Here is a 19,291-nt window from a genome sequence, read left to right as displayed (position 1 = left end):
ATAAAAGTTTCTTAAAAACATGAAACAAACTATAAATTCACAAAATAAAGAATAAAAACACTTAAATTTTGAGCTCGAAAATATCACATTCACCATAGCTATATAACAGCTGTAACTTTTGATATGTTTACCTCCTCACTACCCTAAACAGAACTGCGGGGTCAAAAATTGTCTTCCAAACTTTTCTCTCTATAACACTTCGTTGACTGGGCTAAATACCATGCCAATAAACATGAAATACATAAGTGGTATTGGCTAATAATGTGAATATCTTTGAAACGGTTTGAGATATCGATGTGCGGTTTTCGCGATTCATTTTTTCTTGAAATTCTGTATCGAAATCATGTATCGCATGACCACCTTCCTATAAAAAAATGAAGTTGCATTCAACATGGCGGACCCGATTTTTATAGTCATAGTAAAGTAGTATTTTCAATTTGAGTAGGATCCCTGATCACACTCACCTTGGATTCACTTTTTCTTATAAGATACTAAGCCGTTCTCATATGTTTTTCTCTCTTTTCTGCTTTGAATAGTATTGATTAATAATGAGAATATCTTTGAAACGGTTTGATATATCGATATGCGGTTTTCGCCATTCATTTTTTCTTGAAATTCTGTATCGAAATCATGTATCGCAAGACCACCTTCCTATCAAAAAAATATGAAGTTGCATTCAACATGGTGGATCCAAGATGGCGGACCAGATTTTCAAAGTCATGGTAAAGTAGTATTTTTAATTTGAGTAGGATCCCCAATCACATCCACCATCAAATTAACTTTGTGTATGAGATATTAAGCCTATCTCGGATTTTTCACCCACTCTGTATACACACCTATACAGTAGTCTGATCGTAGTTTCAAATAATGTTGCCGCCAATCGTCATTATGTTATTCCCCTAAATTATTCTCGTTTAAAAATGTGGCTTACAGTTCAATGAGCAAGGAAAGTTGTGTGAGTGTACCACACCAGATTTTTACTATAGGCTATCGTTTTTCAGTCGAGCACCATAAGCAAAAACCTGATCCTTGAACGGTGCCTTGAAAATTCACTTAGAACCTTGAAATATTTGCAGTGATTAATTGAATAAATATTGGAAATACTTACCTTTGCTTCAAAGAAGTTTTTAGCGCCGTTCACACCTACTTCTTCAACATTAATTTCTGTTCGTTTCGCCAGTTGACTCAATCCATCATTTTCCACCAATTCACCAGCATTGGCTTTACGGAAGATCAACAGAAACTAAAACAAAAGATAATCATCTATAGAAATGAAAAATAGAAATCGATTCACCCTTTTTTTAAATTGTTTATTTACAATAACAATAAACAATTTAAAAAAAGGGTACTTTGATTTTTATGTTATTTCTATTCAAGAGTAGCCCTAACGAAAAAAAAATATTTGAATAAGTTATAATCACTGCCCTAACATTTTTAGATAAGGATACGATAATTAAATATTCTGCCTGATTCTCGTGTTATATTATAAACGCGAGCATTTAAGGAAGTCTGCTGTTGGAAGTTAAACACTCTTGGAACTCGCAAGTAGATATGAAAAAGAATAACCTTGGAATAATACGCAACAAAATATATCAATGGTGAAATGACTTAGTTATTTTCTATTAGAACCTCATTTCTACTATGTTATTTTTTATTATTAACCTCTTTTTTTATTAGAACCTCATTGCTTACATTCATAATATAGAACATATATTTAGATATGAAAAGATGCTCTCATAAAATATTACGTGTGTATCAATCATTAGGCCTACTATAAAATTGGTCCTCAAAGATGAATTATTATTAGATCTCACCTCTCTGAAACTTATCTTCTGATCCTGGTCTTCGTCAACTTCTTTTATCATGTTCTTTAGATCAAGGTGAGTTTGTGGTGCGCCCAGTTTCTCCATCATTCTCTTCAGCTCATCCAAGTCCAGATATCCATCTCGGCCCAAGTCATATCTGCAAATAGAGCAGACAATATTGAATGATTTGTAGGATACTAGTAATTTTTCTATAATAATATTCAAGAGATGTGAGTAATTGAGGAACTACAGTCTACTCATCAGGAGTTAGGAGAGAAGCACAACAGAGATAGGAGGTTAGACAAAAAGAGAGGAAAGTACTGTCCCTTTTTGATCACAGTTATACTTTGAAGAACGTCATCCTTTACTGACTTTGAGTTAGATGAACTGACATCACAAACAACGATGTTTTATTTGTGAACAGGAATGACCGCGTCATCAGTTCCTCGAGAGAGGCAGTGCTTTACTTGAAACATACAGGCCACGGTAGTAAGTGCATTTTTTTATTCATTCGTATTTATACATAGGCCAAAATCATTAAAATAATTTAATGTTGTCCCCATTCTACACATATATGGACTTGGATAAATCTTTCAACTACTATGGCAGGTCTTAGTCTCAGTAACATGAAGAGCGCTCAGATGCCTGTGAATGAGAACAGAGGGCATCAGAGGTCTGGGTCTCACCTCATCCACATCGGGTGCACCCCCTAGCTGTTGTTAACTCAGCACATCTACCCTTATTTGTTCTAATGTTTAGGCTATGTCATTCTCTGCGTTTCAGCTGTGTGCCAGGAACAGCAATATTAGGGTTTATCACTTCTCTCCATAACTCCACTCCAATTCTGTTTTAAGGTGCAATTCCTTAGCGAATATAGATGACTCGAACCGTGAGCTAGAGCCACCGCGGCTAGAGCACATAGCCTATAAATTCATTAGATTCGATGACTCCTCAGATTTGTATGTTTTATAAACGTTATGGCGGTAGATAAATAAAACGAGTTTGCTACTATATTGGAAATATTGTTTTTACAATCCATATCTAATGAATCATCGAATCTGATGAATTTATAGGTTATGTTGTGTAATCAGGTGGTTCTAGCCTTGCGTCTCGAGCGACATTGCTCAAATTGTCGCTGAGGAATTGCACCTTACCTTCACTACACTCTACTCTTCAGTCTTAGTCCTTAAGAACTTCCTTGATTTGAGATATCTTGTAAATGCCCTAATTAAATTTACTTTGAATTTTTCAAATTGAACGCTATTTATAACACAAAATCCAGAGGTTGTTTCCCATTTCTACGAATGGTAGGCCTAACGATTCAAACATTTCAAATATCAATTAGAAACGATTGCAGTATGTTTTTGAAGAGTGAGGAGTTGTGCCCTCTATTACCCTAGACCACCAGGCTGGCTCCCGAGAGAGCCTGCCAGATACACTGGAGAGCCACCGGTGGTGACCGCGTGTAGGCTTAAAGTAAGCTGGGACTCCAGTGAAATAACAGACACCAGGAATTGTGTCCCGACTGGTGACCCTAGTGTAATGCTTGTATCAAGAACTAATGCCTAAACGATTAGTATGCCCCACTGGTGGCTGAATGGCATACGGTTCTTATTGTTGAAATAATACAATACTCATACCTCTAATTTATCTCTGTTCTTATTTTGAAATTCTTGATCTTTTTCAACAATATTATTGATTAATGATTATCCTACATCTGTAATTTATGCATCTCAAGTGCTATAATGATAAATACAACATACACTTATTTCTAACATGTCTGAATAGCCTACAACATATTTCCAAGATTGTAGATACAAGAATAAATTTCCGTCAATTACACCGGGAATGTGGTTTCCAGGATGTGCCCTAACACTTGTACAACCACCGATAATATAGACTACAATCTGTTTCCTGGATCTTATTGACTTTTATAATAGCCTAATATTATTTCATAATAGTGTCAATCATAACTCTTACTACATTAATCGATTGGAGGTCTAATTCTATGGGTCATTTCATTTTTTCGAAAATTATTCGCTTTGATCTTCTGCATTATGACATTTGCTCAAGGAGAATAAATTCGGACTTGAGCTGTAAGCAAATCAAAATGATCGAGTTTTAGCGACGGTATCCTTGATATCGAGTTGACTGTCATTAGTACGACACCGACCGCCATTGAACAATGAGTTCTAGGTTGATATCAGCATGCTAGACTGCGTACAGCACTCTTCCAATTGACAGGAAGTAAAGACAACGATAATCGACGCACCAAAATCAAACCACTTCCTGCTCCTTGTGTCCGAGTGCCCGAGATCCAAACACTTATTCCATAGGTGCAATGTACGTATGCCACATACCTCACCACATGATATGGGCTTTCACTTGCCTTTTTTGTCAGTGATTCACATCACATTAACTCTCACTAGAGATAATGGTGTTCTTGTTCTTAGTAGGCCTATGCTGCACCTATAAAAATAAATCTCTTAAAAATTACGCTAGGTCCGTTTCGAGTGGATTAGATCCAGAAGTCCTATTACACAATCTTTTACTTCTTTTAAAATGAAATTCGCCATCTAGATGAAAAGCCAAAGAATGAAAGCTAACGAATGAAAATGTGATGGTTAAATAATATGAATGACTAATTATTATAATTTTCCATATTTGTTTTATCACTGACTCTCTCAATCTTTTCTGCTTCCAAGCTCTCTCATCTACACCATCCCATTGAGACTGCACTTCTTTATTTACAATAGAATGTATCATTACAAAAATAGTCCTCATTTTTCTAAATGACTGACAATGCTCCTATTTGTATCTGGCATGATCATCTACAATACAGTACACACTGCAAAATCTTGAATTCAAATAATGAATTACCTTTTCCTCCACCTACTGTCAAAACTACTTACTTTACTCCCTGAAACATGATACTAAAGTGTCACTTTTTCGCTCTCGGTACTAAAAAACAGAAAAACTCCCTAGGGAGTAAAAGTGACTCCATTTAAATAACATGGGAAGCATCTCTATTTTAAAAACGTACATTTGGAATAGGTCAGAAGGTCTAAGCTCAGATGAGGAAGCATATAGAGTAGTCAGTCATTAAACCAACTAAATTCAATACCTCAACCAGACATTTGATCGATATATAAAATTTATGTTTGTATGCTGAAATTATTATTACAAACTTCATATCACTATACTAAAAAAATGTATATATTTTTTTCTTTTATTCCATGTTATTCAAAATATCAGCCAACGAATATTACTTATTAACTAATCAAATTTGAAACGGGAACTTCATCATAGCTGTAGTTCTGGCTGTCATTGTTGTTACAACTTTAGCCGACAGATAGTGCTGTCGGAGGAGAACTGTGATTACAAGCCAGCTGTTTCTGTTTACTTTTTAGATTATGTTGCAACACATTGTTTGGTCACATACGTTTTTAAAAATTATTTTATTAGCAGTTTTTATAAAAATGTAGGTGGAAAAATGTTGTGTATATCACGAGTGAAAAATGTTTTTTCTCCCTCAGGAAAATTGCTTTTCCCTCAGGGAGAAAAAACAGCACTTTTCACTCTAGATATACAAATAACTATTTATTTTGGGACGTTGACAAATAAAGCAGCACATGCATCGATGAAAAAAACATTGGATTGTCAATAGAAAACAGAAATGTGCAAAATTTAATGAAATCTTAATGGAAACAGCTGGTGTGGTACTGGTACACAAATACCCACTATTACTTAAGTAATAGTAGGTATTGGGTACACTCACACAACTTTCCTTGCTCATTGAACTGTAAGCCTCATTCTTAAATGAGAATAATTTAGGTGAATAACATAATGATAATTTTAAGGTTGAGTGGTAGAAAGGACTTTCTAGTCCTAACTCCGCCTAATAAAGAGTATTTTCATTTCATTTCATTTCATAATGACGATTGGCGGCAACATATTTGAAACTACGATCAGACTTCTGTATATGTGTATATATAATTGTTTTCAGAGTTTTCCATTGTATAAATTGTGAAATTTGATGATTTTTTAAAAGTCGTAAAAACATCTATTCAACAGATGAAATATCTCGACTGTGTTCTTTTTATGAACTGCTCTACCTACCTACCTCATGCACGAGAAGGAGGTTCCAAGGTCAATTTCTCAAAGGATGGGGTGGACCCCCCATTTGTTTCCCAGGAAAAAGACTGACGCCAGTTGTTAGAGCTGATAAATAACTATACAGGGTATGAATTTGAAAAAAAAACGGTGAAGCCATTTTTGAGAAAATCGTGAAAAAACATGGTTTTTTAGTAATTATCTGCCATTTTTCTCAAGAATATTACGGAGCTTCTGCAATTTTCCCAGAAATGAGACTCAAGTCAGTTGATAGGGCTTAATTATCCATGGTATAAATTTGAAGAAAATCGTTACAGCCATTTTCGAGAAAACCGTGAAAAACATGGTTTTTTAGTCATTATCCGCCATTTTTCTCAAGAATATTACGGAGCTCCTGAAATTTTCCTAGAAATGAGACTCATGTCAGTTGAAAGAGCTTATAAATAAGCTCCATGATATAAAGATCCATAAGATCCATGGTATAAATTTAAAGAAAATCATTAGAGCAGTTTTCGAGAAAAACGTGAAAAACATGGTTTTTTAGTAATTATCCGCCATTTTTTCCGCCATCTTGAATTGAATTTTATTGAATTTCTTATTGTCGGATTCTCATGGTATAAGGTCTTAAGTTTAAAATTTCAAGTCAATCGGGTAATTAGGAATGGAGTTATCGTGTTCACAGACATACACACACACATACACACACAGACCAATACCCCAAAAATCATGTTTTTGGACTCAGGGGACCTTGAAACGTATAGAAAACTTGAAATAAGGGTACCTTAATTTTTTTGGGAAAGCAATACTCTCCTTACCTATGGTAATAGGGCAAGGAAAGTAAAAATGATATCTGAATAAACGAAAGAACTCTTCTTATGAAGGATATGAATAAGGAGGATAGGATAAAAAAGTGAGGTTGAGGAAAATTAAATTCAAGTAATTTTGGAAATAACCCTGATCGGATACAGTGAATAAATTTCTGTGATCTGTACTGAAAACCGTATTCAAAGCCGACTGTTGAGTGAATACTTCTTTGCTTCAAGGTAATCAACTAAACTCACACGAAATAACAAAATCCTGTTTCATTTGCACGACGTTGTAATGATGTTTGAATTGAATAGAGTCAAATATTCATGACAAAAACATGGTTAAAAGGAATCATTCTCCAGTATACTAAATTGAAAGAATTGAATACTCACGGGTTTGTAAAATTATTATTCGTGGAAGCAAGTCTAATTACAGTAACTATGAATGTTTGATGATATAATCGTAAACAGTTTATTTTAGCCTATTGATCAGTTTAAACATTTGAACAGTTTTATTTAGCCTATTTATCGTTGACTGTGAGGAGAGAACAAGTTTTTTCGTAAATAGGTCAATTTTATAAGGCAAGTTAGTGCAGGACATTTATATGTTCAGTACCGTAATTGAAGTTGCATAAACATTCAAGCTGCGATGACTTAATAACTTATTTCTTACATTAGACTAAACTAGACTATGTCCCGGTTGCACAAAAGCCGGTTAAATTTTAATCGTGATTAATTTCATGAGAACCAATCAGAGAAGGCTTTATTGAAGAGACGGCTTCTCTGATTGGTTCTCGTAGAATTAATCACGGTTAAAATTTAATCGGCTTTTGTGCAACCGGCACTATAGCTGACACCTGGCATCTTTAACCCTTTAGGCTACTTACTAGGCAGAAGATCAAAGTCAATCAATCAAAAATTACAAAATTCAGAATATCATATCCTAAGATATCAGAAGATAAGATCCTACCGGTAAGCGGTTACCGGAAGCAATATCCACATATTAAATGATTTTTATCAGATGACTAGCCGTCAGGCTCGCTTCGCTCGCCATATCCGTCTAGCAAGGGGGCTCCGCCCCCTGGACCCCCGACTGGATCGTCCAAGAATGAGATCAGCAGGCTCGCTTCGCTCGCCTGCATTTTTCATTCGAGCATTTTTATCATATGTTAGGACGATCCAGTCGGAGGTCCAGACTAAACGTCCGGCTAAACGGATATGGCGAGCGAAGCGAGCCTGACGGCTAGTAATATTATATTCCCAGGAATAGCTCCGATTGAAGTAGCAGTGCCCAATAAATTTTTCCGCGATAAATGCATTTAAATCTTCAACTTGGTGCCAACCTTACAAAGTCAACTCAACTTAATGCCAACCTGACAAAATTATTAATTTAGTTACCAGTTAACAACTGTTTCGAAGAGGTACTCTCTCTAGATTATAGTTCTATATTAACATATGGTATGGCCTTTTTTCAATTATAATTAAGAGAATAAGAAGAATATACATGCTAAAAGACGAACTTTAAACCCTTAAAAACCACCCTTAGAGTTAAAATATTGCCAAAAGATTTCTTAGTGCGCCTCTAAAGGGCCAACTGAACATACCTACCAAATTTGAACGTTTTTGGACCGGTAGATTTTTAGTTCTGCGAGTGAGTCAGTCAGTCAGTGAGTGAGTGCCATTTCGCTTTTATATATATAGAAGAAGAAGATAGATAGAAGAAGATATATATATATATAATATATATATATATATATATATCATATACAGTATAATTATATAATATATAGATATCATACATTATATGAGATCTATAATATCCTTATAAAATGAGACACAGTATCGTTTTCTAATAATAGAAAAAGAAAAAAATCAATTCATGAATTATATTATTTTTCGATTGAATTACCGTATAGCCTAGAACCTAAAATATTATCTACAGTTAGCTATTCAAATAACAAGTTTTAACAAAGAGAAAACTACCAAGGAAGCTACTCCGAAGCTACTTGCTTCCGATCTGACGATTGAAAATTAAACGAAAATAAGATTGTGATGAAATCAGATTAAGACAAAAGTGTAGTGACTCACTTGAATTATAAAGATTTTCAGTAATGTATATTAATGGATATTTCAAATGTTGATGGATTGACGACATAATTTAGATATCCTACACAGATTGGGTCAGTCAATTGGCATTGTCAAGGTCACTTGCTATCTGTTATTCAACAAGGAATAATATTCGTATTTCCGTGATTGTGACTCAACTTTGACGACAATCGATGTGTTATCAATGTTGACAGTTATAAGGAATGTAGGCTGGGGATAATAGTTTTTTATTTTAACGACAGAGACCGATAAACAAAGCAGTTAACTATGATAGCCTAAGACAAAATTGGTAGTTTCATTTAAAAAATGACGGCTCTGGTTGCACAGAATCGAAGCTGTAAGTTTTTGCAATTTGCTTTCAACTGTGGTAATTTATTCATTCTACATTTATACATAGGCTCATTTATACATTCATCACCAAATTACTATATAAGGATCTAGTAGCCTACTATAAGGCGACGTGATTGTTGTTCACAAGAGAATATTCTAATTCTTTGGCAATTCATGACTGCATGACACACATTTTTGATTGCTGTAATTTGTAACCTTGTTAACCTTATTTTTAACCTTAATTTTGAAGCTATAATAATTATTATATTAGCAATATTAGCAATTATTGCTGGAATAAGTGAGAAGTAAAATTTCTGGATAAGTATCCAGACTTAATCTGGATATGAATGTAGCATAAGCTTAACTACCTTACAACTATCATCATATCTAATTTTAGATCAAATTCATTACAAACCTTTTACTCTGTATATGTTTCAAAATGTTAACAATACCTGTACACATATTAGTGTTCTTGTTTATGCTGAGTCATTTTGTGACGTTGGGAAGATGAATTATAAAAATGGAAAATAAATCATGACAGTGATGGAGACAGGGTATCCATAAATTCGACTGGAGTATGACAAGCAGCAGAGTAGAAACAGCAATAGATGCCAAAAAGATGTTTAGAATAAAGTATCATGATAAGGATTCTGATGTATGGTGGTTAGCGTGTTATTTCTGTCGTTCATCATAAAAGTTTGAAATGAATAATACACATTTCATGGTCGTTTAAAAACTGGTTTTATTGGACTTTGTTCTAAGTAGGTTGAGAAGAATCAAAGAATATTATTATCGCTTTGCCAACAACTTCGACATCACGTCAGTTACATAATGAATGAGTAATAATGGATATTGGATCAGGCAGGCACCTGTGAATCATACTGCCACAAAAAGTGAGTCATCGCAGTTTTCCTGTATCACCAAGTTGAATACTGAACTCTGAACTTGGTGGAGCACGACTGGCGTGACAACAGTAACGAATTACTACTGTTGTGCAGAAAATAATGCATGATGGATTGGCCTCAATTCCACCCCTTGTCTGTCATTAAAGGGTTAGAGGGGATGTTTTATTCTATCTACACAATCAGCACACACGGCATATTCACGCTATAGGGTTGGATGTCTCTGGTTGGTTTATGGTCAGAGCCGTGTGCTGTGTGTGTAATCAGTCGAAATGATAAAAGCTCTGGGGGAAGGATCTTTTGCGTAATGCACGTGTGCAAGCTGAGTAGGTAACTGGTTATTGAACTGGTATTCTCACCAACCTTATGCATTCAGTATAGAAGAGCAGTACGTGAAAATAATATCCTATTAATCATACTAATCTATTATTACTCTTCTTTATCTTGAAAAATAAATCCAAATCCACACATGTGATTTGAATGTGATTAGTTGGTTCGGAACCCACCCAAAACTGTAGACCCATTCATCTGTCATTATCATTCCCCTCATTACTCACGCACAAGCCTAGAGTTAATGTGGGTATCACCTTCAGCAAAAAAGAAGAACATTGTTCTGTGTATGAGCTCCGTATTTTTGTCGCTAGTCTGTAAATGGATGATGAGGTACACAATGGAGTATTTCTATTTCAAAATTTAATGCAATAATTACTATAAACATTTACTGTGTTACCGAAGTACAGAGAATATTATATTTTATTATAATTTTGAAAATGATAATCTTAGCATCACAATTAGTATGAACATATTATCGTGAAATTGAGAACTAAGAGCAAATGAATAAAAAAGCATTTCCGGACTTTGGATAAGCTGAATTGGTATCTTATTTTTATTGTTTTCATCAATTGTTGAAACTTGATTTTTCTCAAATGATTCAAGGACTAAAAAACTAGGTCTACTATTAAGCTTGCAATCATTTATTATCTTACTCTATTGTTATGGTAGTAGATAAAAGAGATTACAACTTCATTAAATGACTATGATACTATTATCTTTATAAAAAAAAAACGGTTTTATAGAAACGAGTTCCCAGCTCTTTTCATGGATGGTCACTATGGTCAGTAAAAGATTTTTCCTTCCCAATAATATTTTGAAAAATCACAATCGTGATAGATAAATATATTTTGTGAATTTTACTCACGTTATTGGGTAACAACCGTATATGTCTCAATTTCTACGTTAGGGCTAGTATAATGGGAAACCCAAAGATGATAAGTGGAAATCACCGGAAAACTCATCGAAAACAAGATGGTCGCCAAAATTTTCAGGGTTTTGTTATATCGCTTGAAGTCTGACGGGCGTTAATCAATGTTAAATGTTCAATGATGGTACCAGAGTTGTATTTTCTCTTTATTGAGGGCAGAATCAAAAATGTAAGGTATGAAATAATCAGCATAGGAAAGCCTATAATACAACAAATTAGCCCAATAATGAAAATGAAATGATCTTCATCAATAATGATTAAGTGTAATATTTTACTTTCGTTTGGTGTTCTAATTCTTCTAAATTTAAAATTTGCATCTCATATTTATTTTTGGACGAAAATTGAGCTTGAACTATTTACAGTAGAAACATAACCTATTTTTATGGACATGTAACATTATCAAAATTTGGGAATGGAATAGTTTTGGGCCAAGCCTGTTGTTCCTACCCAATCATATTATTTTATATGATTTGTAATATTGTATCCACGAATAAATTATAATAATATTGTGATTGATACAATTTACATAGAAATCTTTTTCAGTCACAATAGAGCATTCCCATTATTATTCAAATACGTTTTTTCATGGGAAAATCAAATAGCCTGTGATGCATTTTATTTACATACAGATAATTTGTTGTTCAGTAGAACATTGTTATCTCATTCCAAATAATACGAGGTGTGAAATAGATGAAACAGTTACCGGTTACAATAACCGGCATGCTCATAATATAGGCTACATGTATATAATAATATTCTGTATGCTATTTATACACCAGCTGACTGCTAGCAAATCAATACAACTGGCACGCGCAACAGCGAAATCAGGTTAGAAGCAAGCCGGCTCCCTCCCTCCCTTCATGATCAGCAATACAATTTTGAATGGTTTTAACATCAATGATAAGAGACCAATATCACTATTAATAATATTATTATAGTGGACAGTTTATCTACTGATTGGAATCCGAGGATTACTGCATTTTTAATGTACTAAAATTTCAATATATAAACATTTATTTTTATAATTACGCCAAGCAAATTATTATCCCTGAGAATCTCAAATGAAATAATATATTGATATTCACTTTCATTGAAATTGTAACCTGTATGCACGAGCCCTACAATCGAATTAAATAAACCCAAAGAAAAATCCCGGGAAATGATCTAATTAAATGAAGATGTTCCTATACATTGAAAAACATGAATCAAGACAACACCTCTTTATAGTTAATTTTCAAGTACTGACTGGAACTAATTCCTAAAACCGAATTGTGAATCCTTAGTAGATTCATCAATGGATCCTATCTTCCTATAGATGATAAACATATAAATATAGGAACTGTAATTCAAGCTGTCATGTAAGCTCAAGTAATCTGTATAATTAGAACCGATTTCACAAAACATCGCACTACAGTATACTAGTAACTAAATAAAGTCCATGAATGAAACTATCGAAAACAAAGCAAGCAGATTTAATCTATGAAAAACGATGAAATCAGCGCACGTTCCTAACTGTGTATTTAGAACGTAGATACGCTACTTTCCAAACAACCTGATAGTTCACCGACAATAGACTTCTTATCAATTAACTATGCCTCTGTGATAATGCATTGAGTAGGCACGAATAACGTCCGCACTAATCAATTGATCATTGATTTAGAAAAGCTTTGCACTTCAATCACGGAACTTAATTGCTTGATCTAGCTAATATAGGATTGAAGAAGTCCTCTTAGTTTCAAGTACACTTTTTATTACATTACCCTAGTTGAATCGAGAATCTAAGCATCAAGATCGAATTCTTCATGGATGGAAACTTAGTCTCGACTTTACAAGCCGATAAAACTAGATTTTTATCGCCTGTGCTGTATTCCATTTCAAATAGCTGAATCCCTGCACAGTTCTTAGAAGCGTGAAATTTCGCCAAAGTTGGTGCAATTACGGGAAAATTTTCATTTTTCACTCTGCCAAGTCCACTGTTGCACCTGAACCTTTTTGCTAAGGTGGAGAATCCTTCATATTAGAACATAGCAAGAATTGTGTGGAAAATGTATCATCGAAGTTGTTGATTGCATTACAATGTGGGATTATTTACACACACTGTGGGATTTTTAAAGTATATATTGGAGTGGAAGAGTCTCCAAAAAAGTAAAGTATGTTATTATTGGAAGTAAATAAATAAAAATCACTGTCATCAAAAAAAAAAAAAAAAAATAGCTGGAAGGAGGGCTCAAAATAAATTTTTGGGGGTCCCAAAAAAGGTCAGCAATGTTTAAATGATGACTGAAGACAGAAATTTTGTTAAAAAGGTCTCAGTAGGTATTAAACTTGCTACACTACTCTATTAGCTATACAGTTATATAGAGGTTATGTTTTTATAGTTGGAAGTTGCTTTACAATCAAAAAGGTATCTCGGTTGACAACAATAGAATAGGTACACCATCTGTATCGATTACAATGTTTTTATAACGACACCAACACCGTTTACTTCTCGCCCAGCTCACGCTTGAGCTCAACAGAAAAGAACTTGCCTCCTCAAGCACGAACATCCTCCTCAGCAGTGACATCACGCCTGCTGCCTTTTCCTGCTCTTTTCTTATACTCGAGATTCAGCAGAAATTTTCCATTTGGAGCAATTCGCATTCAGATGAGACAAAATATAATTGCAGTGAAAACCAAAATTATTTTCATATGAAATTCGTGATTTTATTTTTGACATATCATTCGACAATGAAATATAACATACTGTGGAAGAGTTTCTATTGGAATATAATGATCATCATCAAATAATGATGAAAAATTCAGAAATTATGAAAAGAGCTATTCTGAAATGTCAAGAGATACGAATGAAAAATTCTCGACTTGAGCTTCAAAAGTTACCCCACTATTATTGTAGGTAGGTTGAATGAGTGAAGTGTCTGCGGACTGATGAGTAGGCCTAGTCTAGATAAAGTAATAGTCGGCTTCCTCTGATGAGGAGGGTTGCTGGAGCAATATATTCAATTGAAGAATTAAGAAATCACAGAAGCATTTTCATATTTAGTTGGCATGTTAATTTGACAGGACGCAGTATTACTTTAAATAAAAGATTTGAGAAATCGATTGCGTGATTCCGGGTTCATTATCCGGGAAGCGGGAAATTTTCGATCTTGGCCAAAGAAATACCAAGTCTAATATCGATGACTAATTCGGTGAAAAATAAATAAATACTGTTGATAGTGAATGAAATATCGCTGTGGTGAAACCGCATAGGCGGATGTGCTATGAATATAGGTCCTTTTTTGTCTAATCTCTGCAATTATTCTTTCACGGTTTCACGTCTCTCTTCTCAACTCATCTCTATGAGAAACATTTTGATTTGAAGTTTCTGATGACAGTTTCTGACAATATAACTGATTACAGTAATATACTGTAGCAATATTACGATAAATTTTTCATGACTCTGAATTCGAATTAAATTAGTTGGTTATAAAAATGTAAACTCATGTAAAATATTTCGTACTGAAAAACATTCCAATCATATTGGATGAGGGAAGAGAGTATCGAGCCTAGTATCTAGTTAGAACTGATAGTTTCTATTTGAAGAGGCTAAAAATACGTAACATTAAATAAATTATCTAGATGCACCCTGCTTCAAGTCTATAACTGATTCCTCTCCGATAAATTTAACTAAATAGAGGAGCTGTAACAGCTATTAGAGATAAGACAGGTCAGTAGACCCCATCAGCAAGTTCTGTTACAATCAGAGAAGAACTGCAGTAACTTGTTTCTACTATGAAAGAGGAACTGCAGCAACTTGTACTTTCATTCCAGCTACTGTTCTATCTTTGACGAAACGAGATACGTGTGGAGTTGTTGAGGTGGACTTGTATTCATTCCTGGAATAAACTTTATATAAGTTGTTCTATAATAAAAATACTCAACAAAAAAGTTAAGAGAAACATCAAATTGTTATTATAAATAACTAAACAATACTGACAGTATTTTATGATCAAATATAGTGTGATTTATATTCCAACTTTTCAAGATATTCTTGCTTGAGCTCGATCAATAGTATGAAGATTGATCATCAAAGATAAATTTCTAGTCTACTAAGTAATGCACTAGGGAATGATTTATCTCTAGCCTAGAGTCTTCAAGACTATAATATTAAGGTAAAGTAATATTAAGGTAACTCATATGAAAATATTCAAAAAAAATTAATACTACGGAACTGCTCTGTTCAATATGTTATTTAGCTCCCTCGAGTACAGATAGTTCACTGTTGTTTCACAAGCGAGTATTGTGTTGTAATTGTATAACTGGGAGACTACTTGGTCGATATGTCGACCCACATGGATGCCATTTCAATTTTATTGGATGGAGCCTACTTTCACCTACCTATGCATAGCATAGCAGGCAACAGCCCAGCAACAGTTGGTCTCAAGGTCTGTGCCAAGCATTCATGATGTAAAGTATAGCATTTATGAGCACTATTAAGCACCCAACTAAATTATGGCCATATCGTCATAAAGCTGTTTGCAGTATTATTTATATTATTACTATAATACGATATCAAATCTTACAGCAAAGCACTGTAGCTCAATAATACAAAATTATATATACTATTCATAAATTACCTAACTAAAATGACACTGATTCGCCCCATAATTACTTATTGCTCAGAGACATGGAATGTCACAGGTGTTGATGTCTTTAAACTGAGAATTTTTGAAAGAAAAATTATCAAGCTAATCAATGACAATGATGTGTGGAGGAGAATATCAAATAATGTAATATATGAAATTCTTGGAGTTGAGGATGTGGTACGTTTCATTAAGTTGCAAAGACTGCGTTGGACTGGTCATGTTGAGAGAATGGCAGAACATAAAATGCCAAAAGCAATTAATTCAATGGCAAAAGCAATAAATTTATAAGGCCAGGATGGACGGCAGAAGACAACCGATGGAGCGATGAGGTGGAGGATGATTAGAATTATGCATGGAGGCGAAAGGTATGTGACCGTGTTGTGTGAAGGGCTCTTTTGCGAGAGGCTAAACACAACAAGATAATTTACTATGCATTCAAGGATGATACCAAAACCATGCATCATATAGTAATTATATTATAATTATAACTTATGAATAATATGATTCTAGCTATCAATTCTGGTTGGGATCATTGTAATAACAATTTCTCATCCAATCCTCTCGTATCCCACGTGACTTTCTTTGTAAGAATTTCCTGATAGATTCTGGTGAAGGATTGTCAAACTATTATTATAACACTTTCAAATCTTATCGAATATCAAAGTGAAATCCAATGTGACAAACCATAACTGTAAATTGACTAATTGGAAAGAAGTGCTATATTTATGTCACATATTATTCTCGGCTCACGAACATGACTCATATCTGTAAATGTGATGAATCTGTAAATTTGATGAAAATGTGAGGGATACCAAATCCGAAGAAAGATGATTCAACTGCAAGCCAATCAATTCGAAATGGTCAACTGACTTGACTAAGATGAAGAAATACTATGCGTATAGTTCATTAACTTAACCTTTTACCTTCATTACTTCATGGACAGCTCTAAATTAGTCACCAATTAATAATATGAAAAATTGCATCAGTAATCAACTTTTGAATTGATAAAAGGCTCAGTTAGCCAGTTCACCTTGTAACCTTATAAATATGTTTTGAGTGGTTCATATTGGTCTTCATTTAAGTTAATAGACTCATTGTATTTCTTTCAACAACGTGCATTTCGCAATTATTGAAAAATATTTATCCCAAACAATTTGAAAATTAGTCAATCAGGTAAAAAAATGATAGTTAAATATAATAATAGATTTTTGGACCAAAACACATTCATTATGATTGGCTTCAGGAAGAGTATCTTGATAGCTCATGGTTATCAGTCTGTGGACTACTCTCAAACATTGCCTTTAACATAGGTATTTTATTCATAAATAAAAGAAAACATAAAAATGAATTTTGTATCTTCTGTTATTAGAGTATAGCCTACTCTTAATATTGATGCTTGTTTGATAAAATTTCAACTTATTTGGGAATTTATTATAAAATATACTTTATTCTATTTTGATAGCTTACATAAGTAGGTACTTGAATAAAACAAAGATTAGTCCAACTTTCACTGGAAGTTACCAGGTCTTGGAATGTCCGGAGAAAGAGAAAAAAGGAGGAAGTAACCTAGTCCAGCAGGAGATGTCTTTTATTCCTCAACTAATTGTTCAATAAATTGATCGACCTTCGATTGAGGCTTCTATAATAGAGGCCTCGTAGGTTTTGTGTGGCGGCGATTGGGCACGGGTTGGATTGAGGTGTTGTTGCCTGGAGATGCGGCTGACATGCATTAACCACAATTCGAAATGGAACTAAAGTTACACTGGTCGGTTATGTGAGTTGGGTTTCCATTTCATGGATAATCCAAGGTTTACGGCAGGTAGACACAGAACTAAGCAAACCACCCACAATAGGACAAATCTGTTACAGTAATAACACAAATTACTCCCCGCCAATGAAGAGTCGAATCGTTTTGTGTGATGTAATTGCCTACTAGTAAAAGTAATAATTCTGAAACCAATCTCAGATTGCTCCATGGAAATTATAAGTAAAAACGAATGGAATCGATTACGGTAATTGGAGCATGGACCAGGAAGAAAGTATTGGATTTGAATTGGTGGTCACCACTCATTGAAGTTAGAACTGCGGGTTAGGTCTTTCTAAAATCTTACAAATCTACGTGATAACAAGTAGACTATAGACAAGTAGACTACCATGAATTCAATGTTATTCCATAATAACGTGTATAAAACACGAGTTCTATGACAGTATGTAAAACCTAAAAACGAATTTTCTGCAGCTCACTGGACTTAATTTGTAGAATCAACACATAAATTCATTCGGAGAATAACAGTTGTGCTGTATAATACATGAATGAAGCGAATTCACTCAATCTGGATTAGCTTTGTTTTGTACTACAATATCTACTAGAGTGGATTAGTCATTTAGTTCATTTATTTGTACAGAGTTAGATTATTTAGTATTTTCAGGCGGGTATTATAGATTGTGTAATACTCTTGTAACTGCAGACTATATAAGGGGATAACTTGATCAGGTAATAAAGAAGCAGCACAAGTCTTCCTGTAAGAAGTAAAAGCTGGTATTATTATGTGTGTCGTTTGAGCATTCCAATCAAATGAGCTCATTCAGGTGGACGCAATGAAGGCTGACAACGGAGTTATAAAATCGTAAGTAAGATTATGTGAAGATATTGAAATTGAAAGTGACAATCCAACAGTATTTGAGAAGTTGGTTACTTTCTTCCTGGTCTTTAGCCAAGACACATTACTTGATTGCGGCTTATCTGTCTGCTAACAACTGGCTTATGTTTTGTTGTTGTTGCCTGTGAGTAGGAATGAAACAGGCACTGGCGATTTTTCTAAAAGAACTTGCTTCTCTGTCGGCATCTGTATGACCCCATCCATGCCATATTAGGAGAATGCAAAGTGTGCTAGCAGCTGCAGACAATCAGTCTGGAAAAGGATTTTCGCGCCAAACGAAAGTCTAGTACTATAAACAGACCAAGGCGCTGCTTCAACAATAATACTGACTCCTTACATTAATTTAATTTCCTCCTTATCTGTTATGTATTCATAAAAAGATGTATTAAATATCAGTTGAAATATAAAAAACTTGTTCATTTCAGAAAAATGCTTTCCAATTCACTGTCATTTCTTGGTTATCTTGTGTGAAGATCTTTTTTGTAAAGGCCTAATATGCTATAGGATAAAAGGGGATTGTGAATTGTATCACGAATCACTAAGTTAATAACCCAGATAAGGCAAACTTTGGGTTCACGGACAATTATTTGATTTACCTGTGATAATTCCCTTGGTTTATGAGTGCTAAGAAATAGAGAAAATTGAAATGAGTGAAAAAAGCCTGAACGATAATGGTGTTCGCA

At 34.2% G+C, this 19,291-nt stretch overlaps 2 protein-coding genes across 6 annotated transcripts in view; one reads left to right on the top strand and one right to left on the bottom strand.

Annotated features, from left to right (window-relative positions):
- Positions 1 to 19,291, top strand: part of LOC111063044 (protein Star) — a 66,098-nt gene that overhangs the window by 28,597 nt on the left and 18,210 nt on the right. The gene's annotated exons all lie outside the window — the stretch shown is intronic.
- Positions 1 to 19,291, bottom strand: part of LOC111063578 (EF-hand domain-containing protein D2 homolog) — a 34,491-nt gene that overhangs the window by 6,647 nt on the left and 8,553 nt on the right. Inside the window, exons 2-3 of the mRNA XM_039440208.1 lie at positions 1,815 to 1,962; positions 1,109 to 1,243 (exon numbers count right to left, since the gene is read on the bottom strand). Of these exons, the coding sequence (XP_039296142.1) occupies positions 1,109 to 1,243; positions 1,815 to 1,962 (283 nt within the window). The remainder of the gene's footprint in view (positions 1 to 1,108; positions 1,244 to 1,814; positions 1,963 to 19,291) is intronic.

This window comes from Nilaparvata lugens, chromosome 1 (assembly GCF_014356525.2).
Source record: "Nilaparvata lugens isolate BPH chromosome 1, ASM1435652v1, whole genome shotgun sequence".
In the NCBI taxonomy this organism is placed as follows: domain Eukaryota; kingdom Metazoa; phylum Arthropoda; class Insecta; order Hemiptera; family Delphacidae; genus Nilaparvata; species Nilaparvata lugens.
This window is presented reverse-complemented; position numbering and strand designations above follow the sequence as displayed.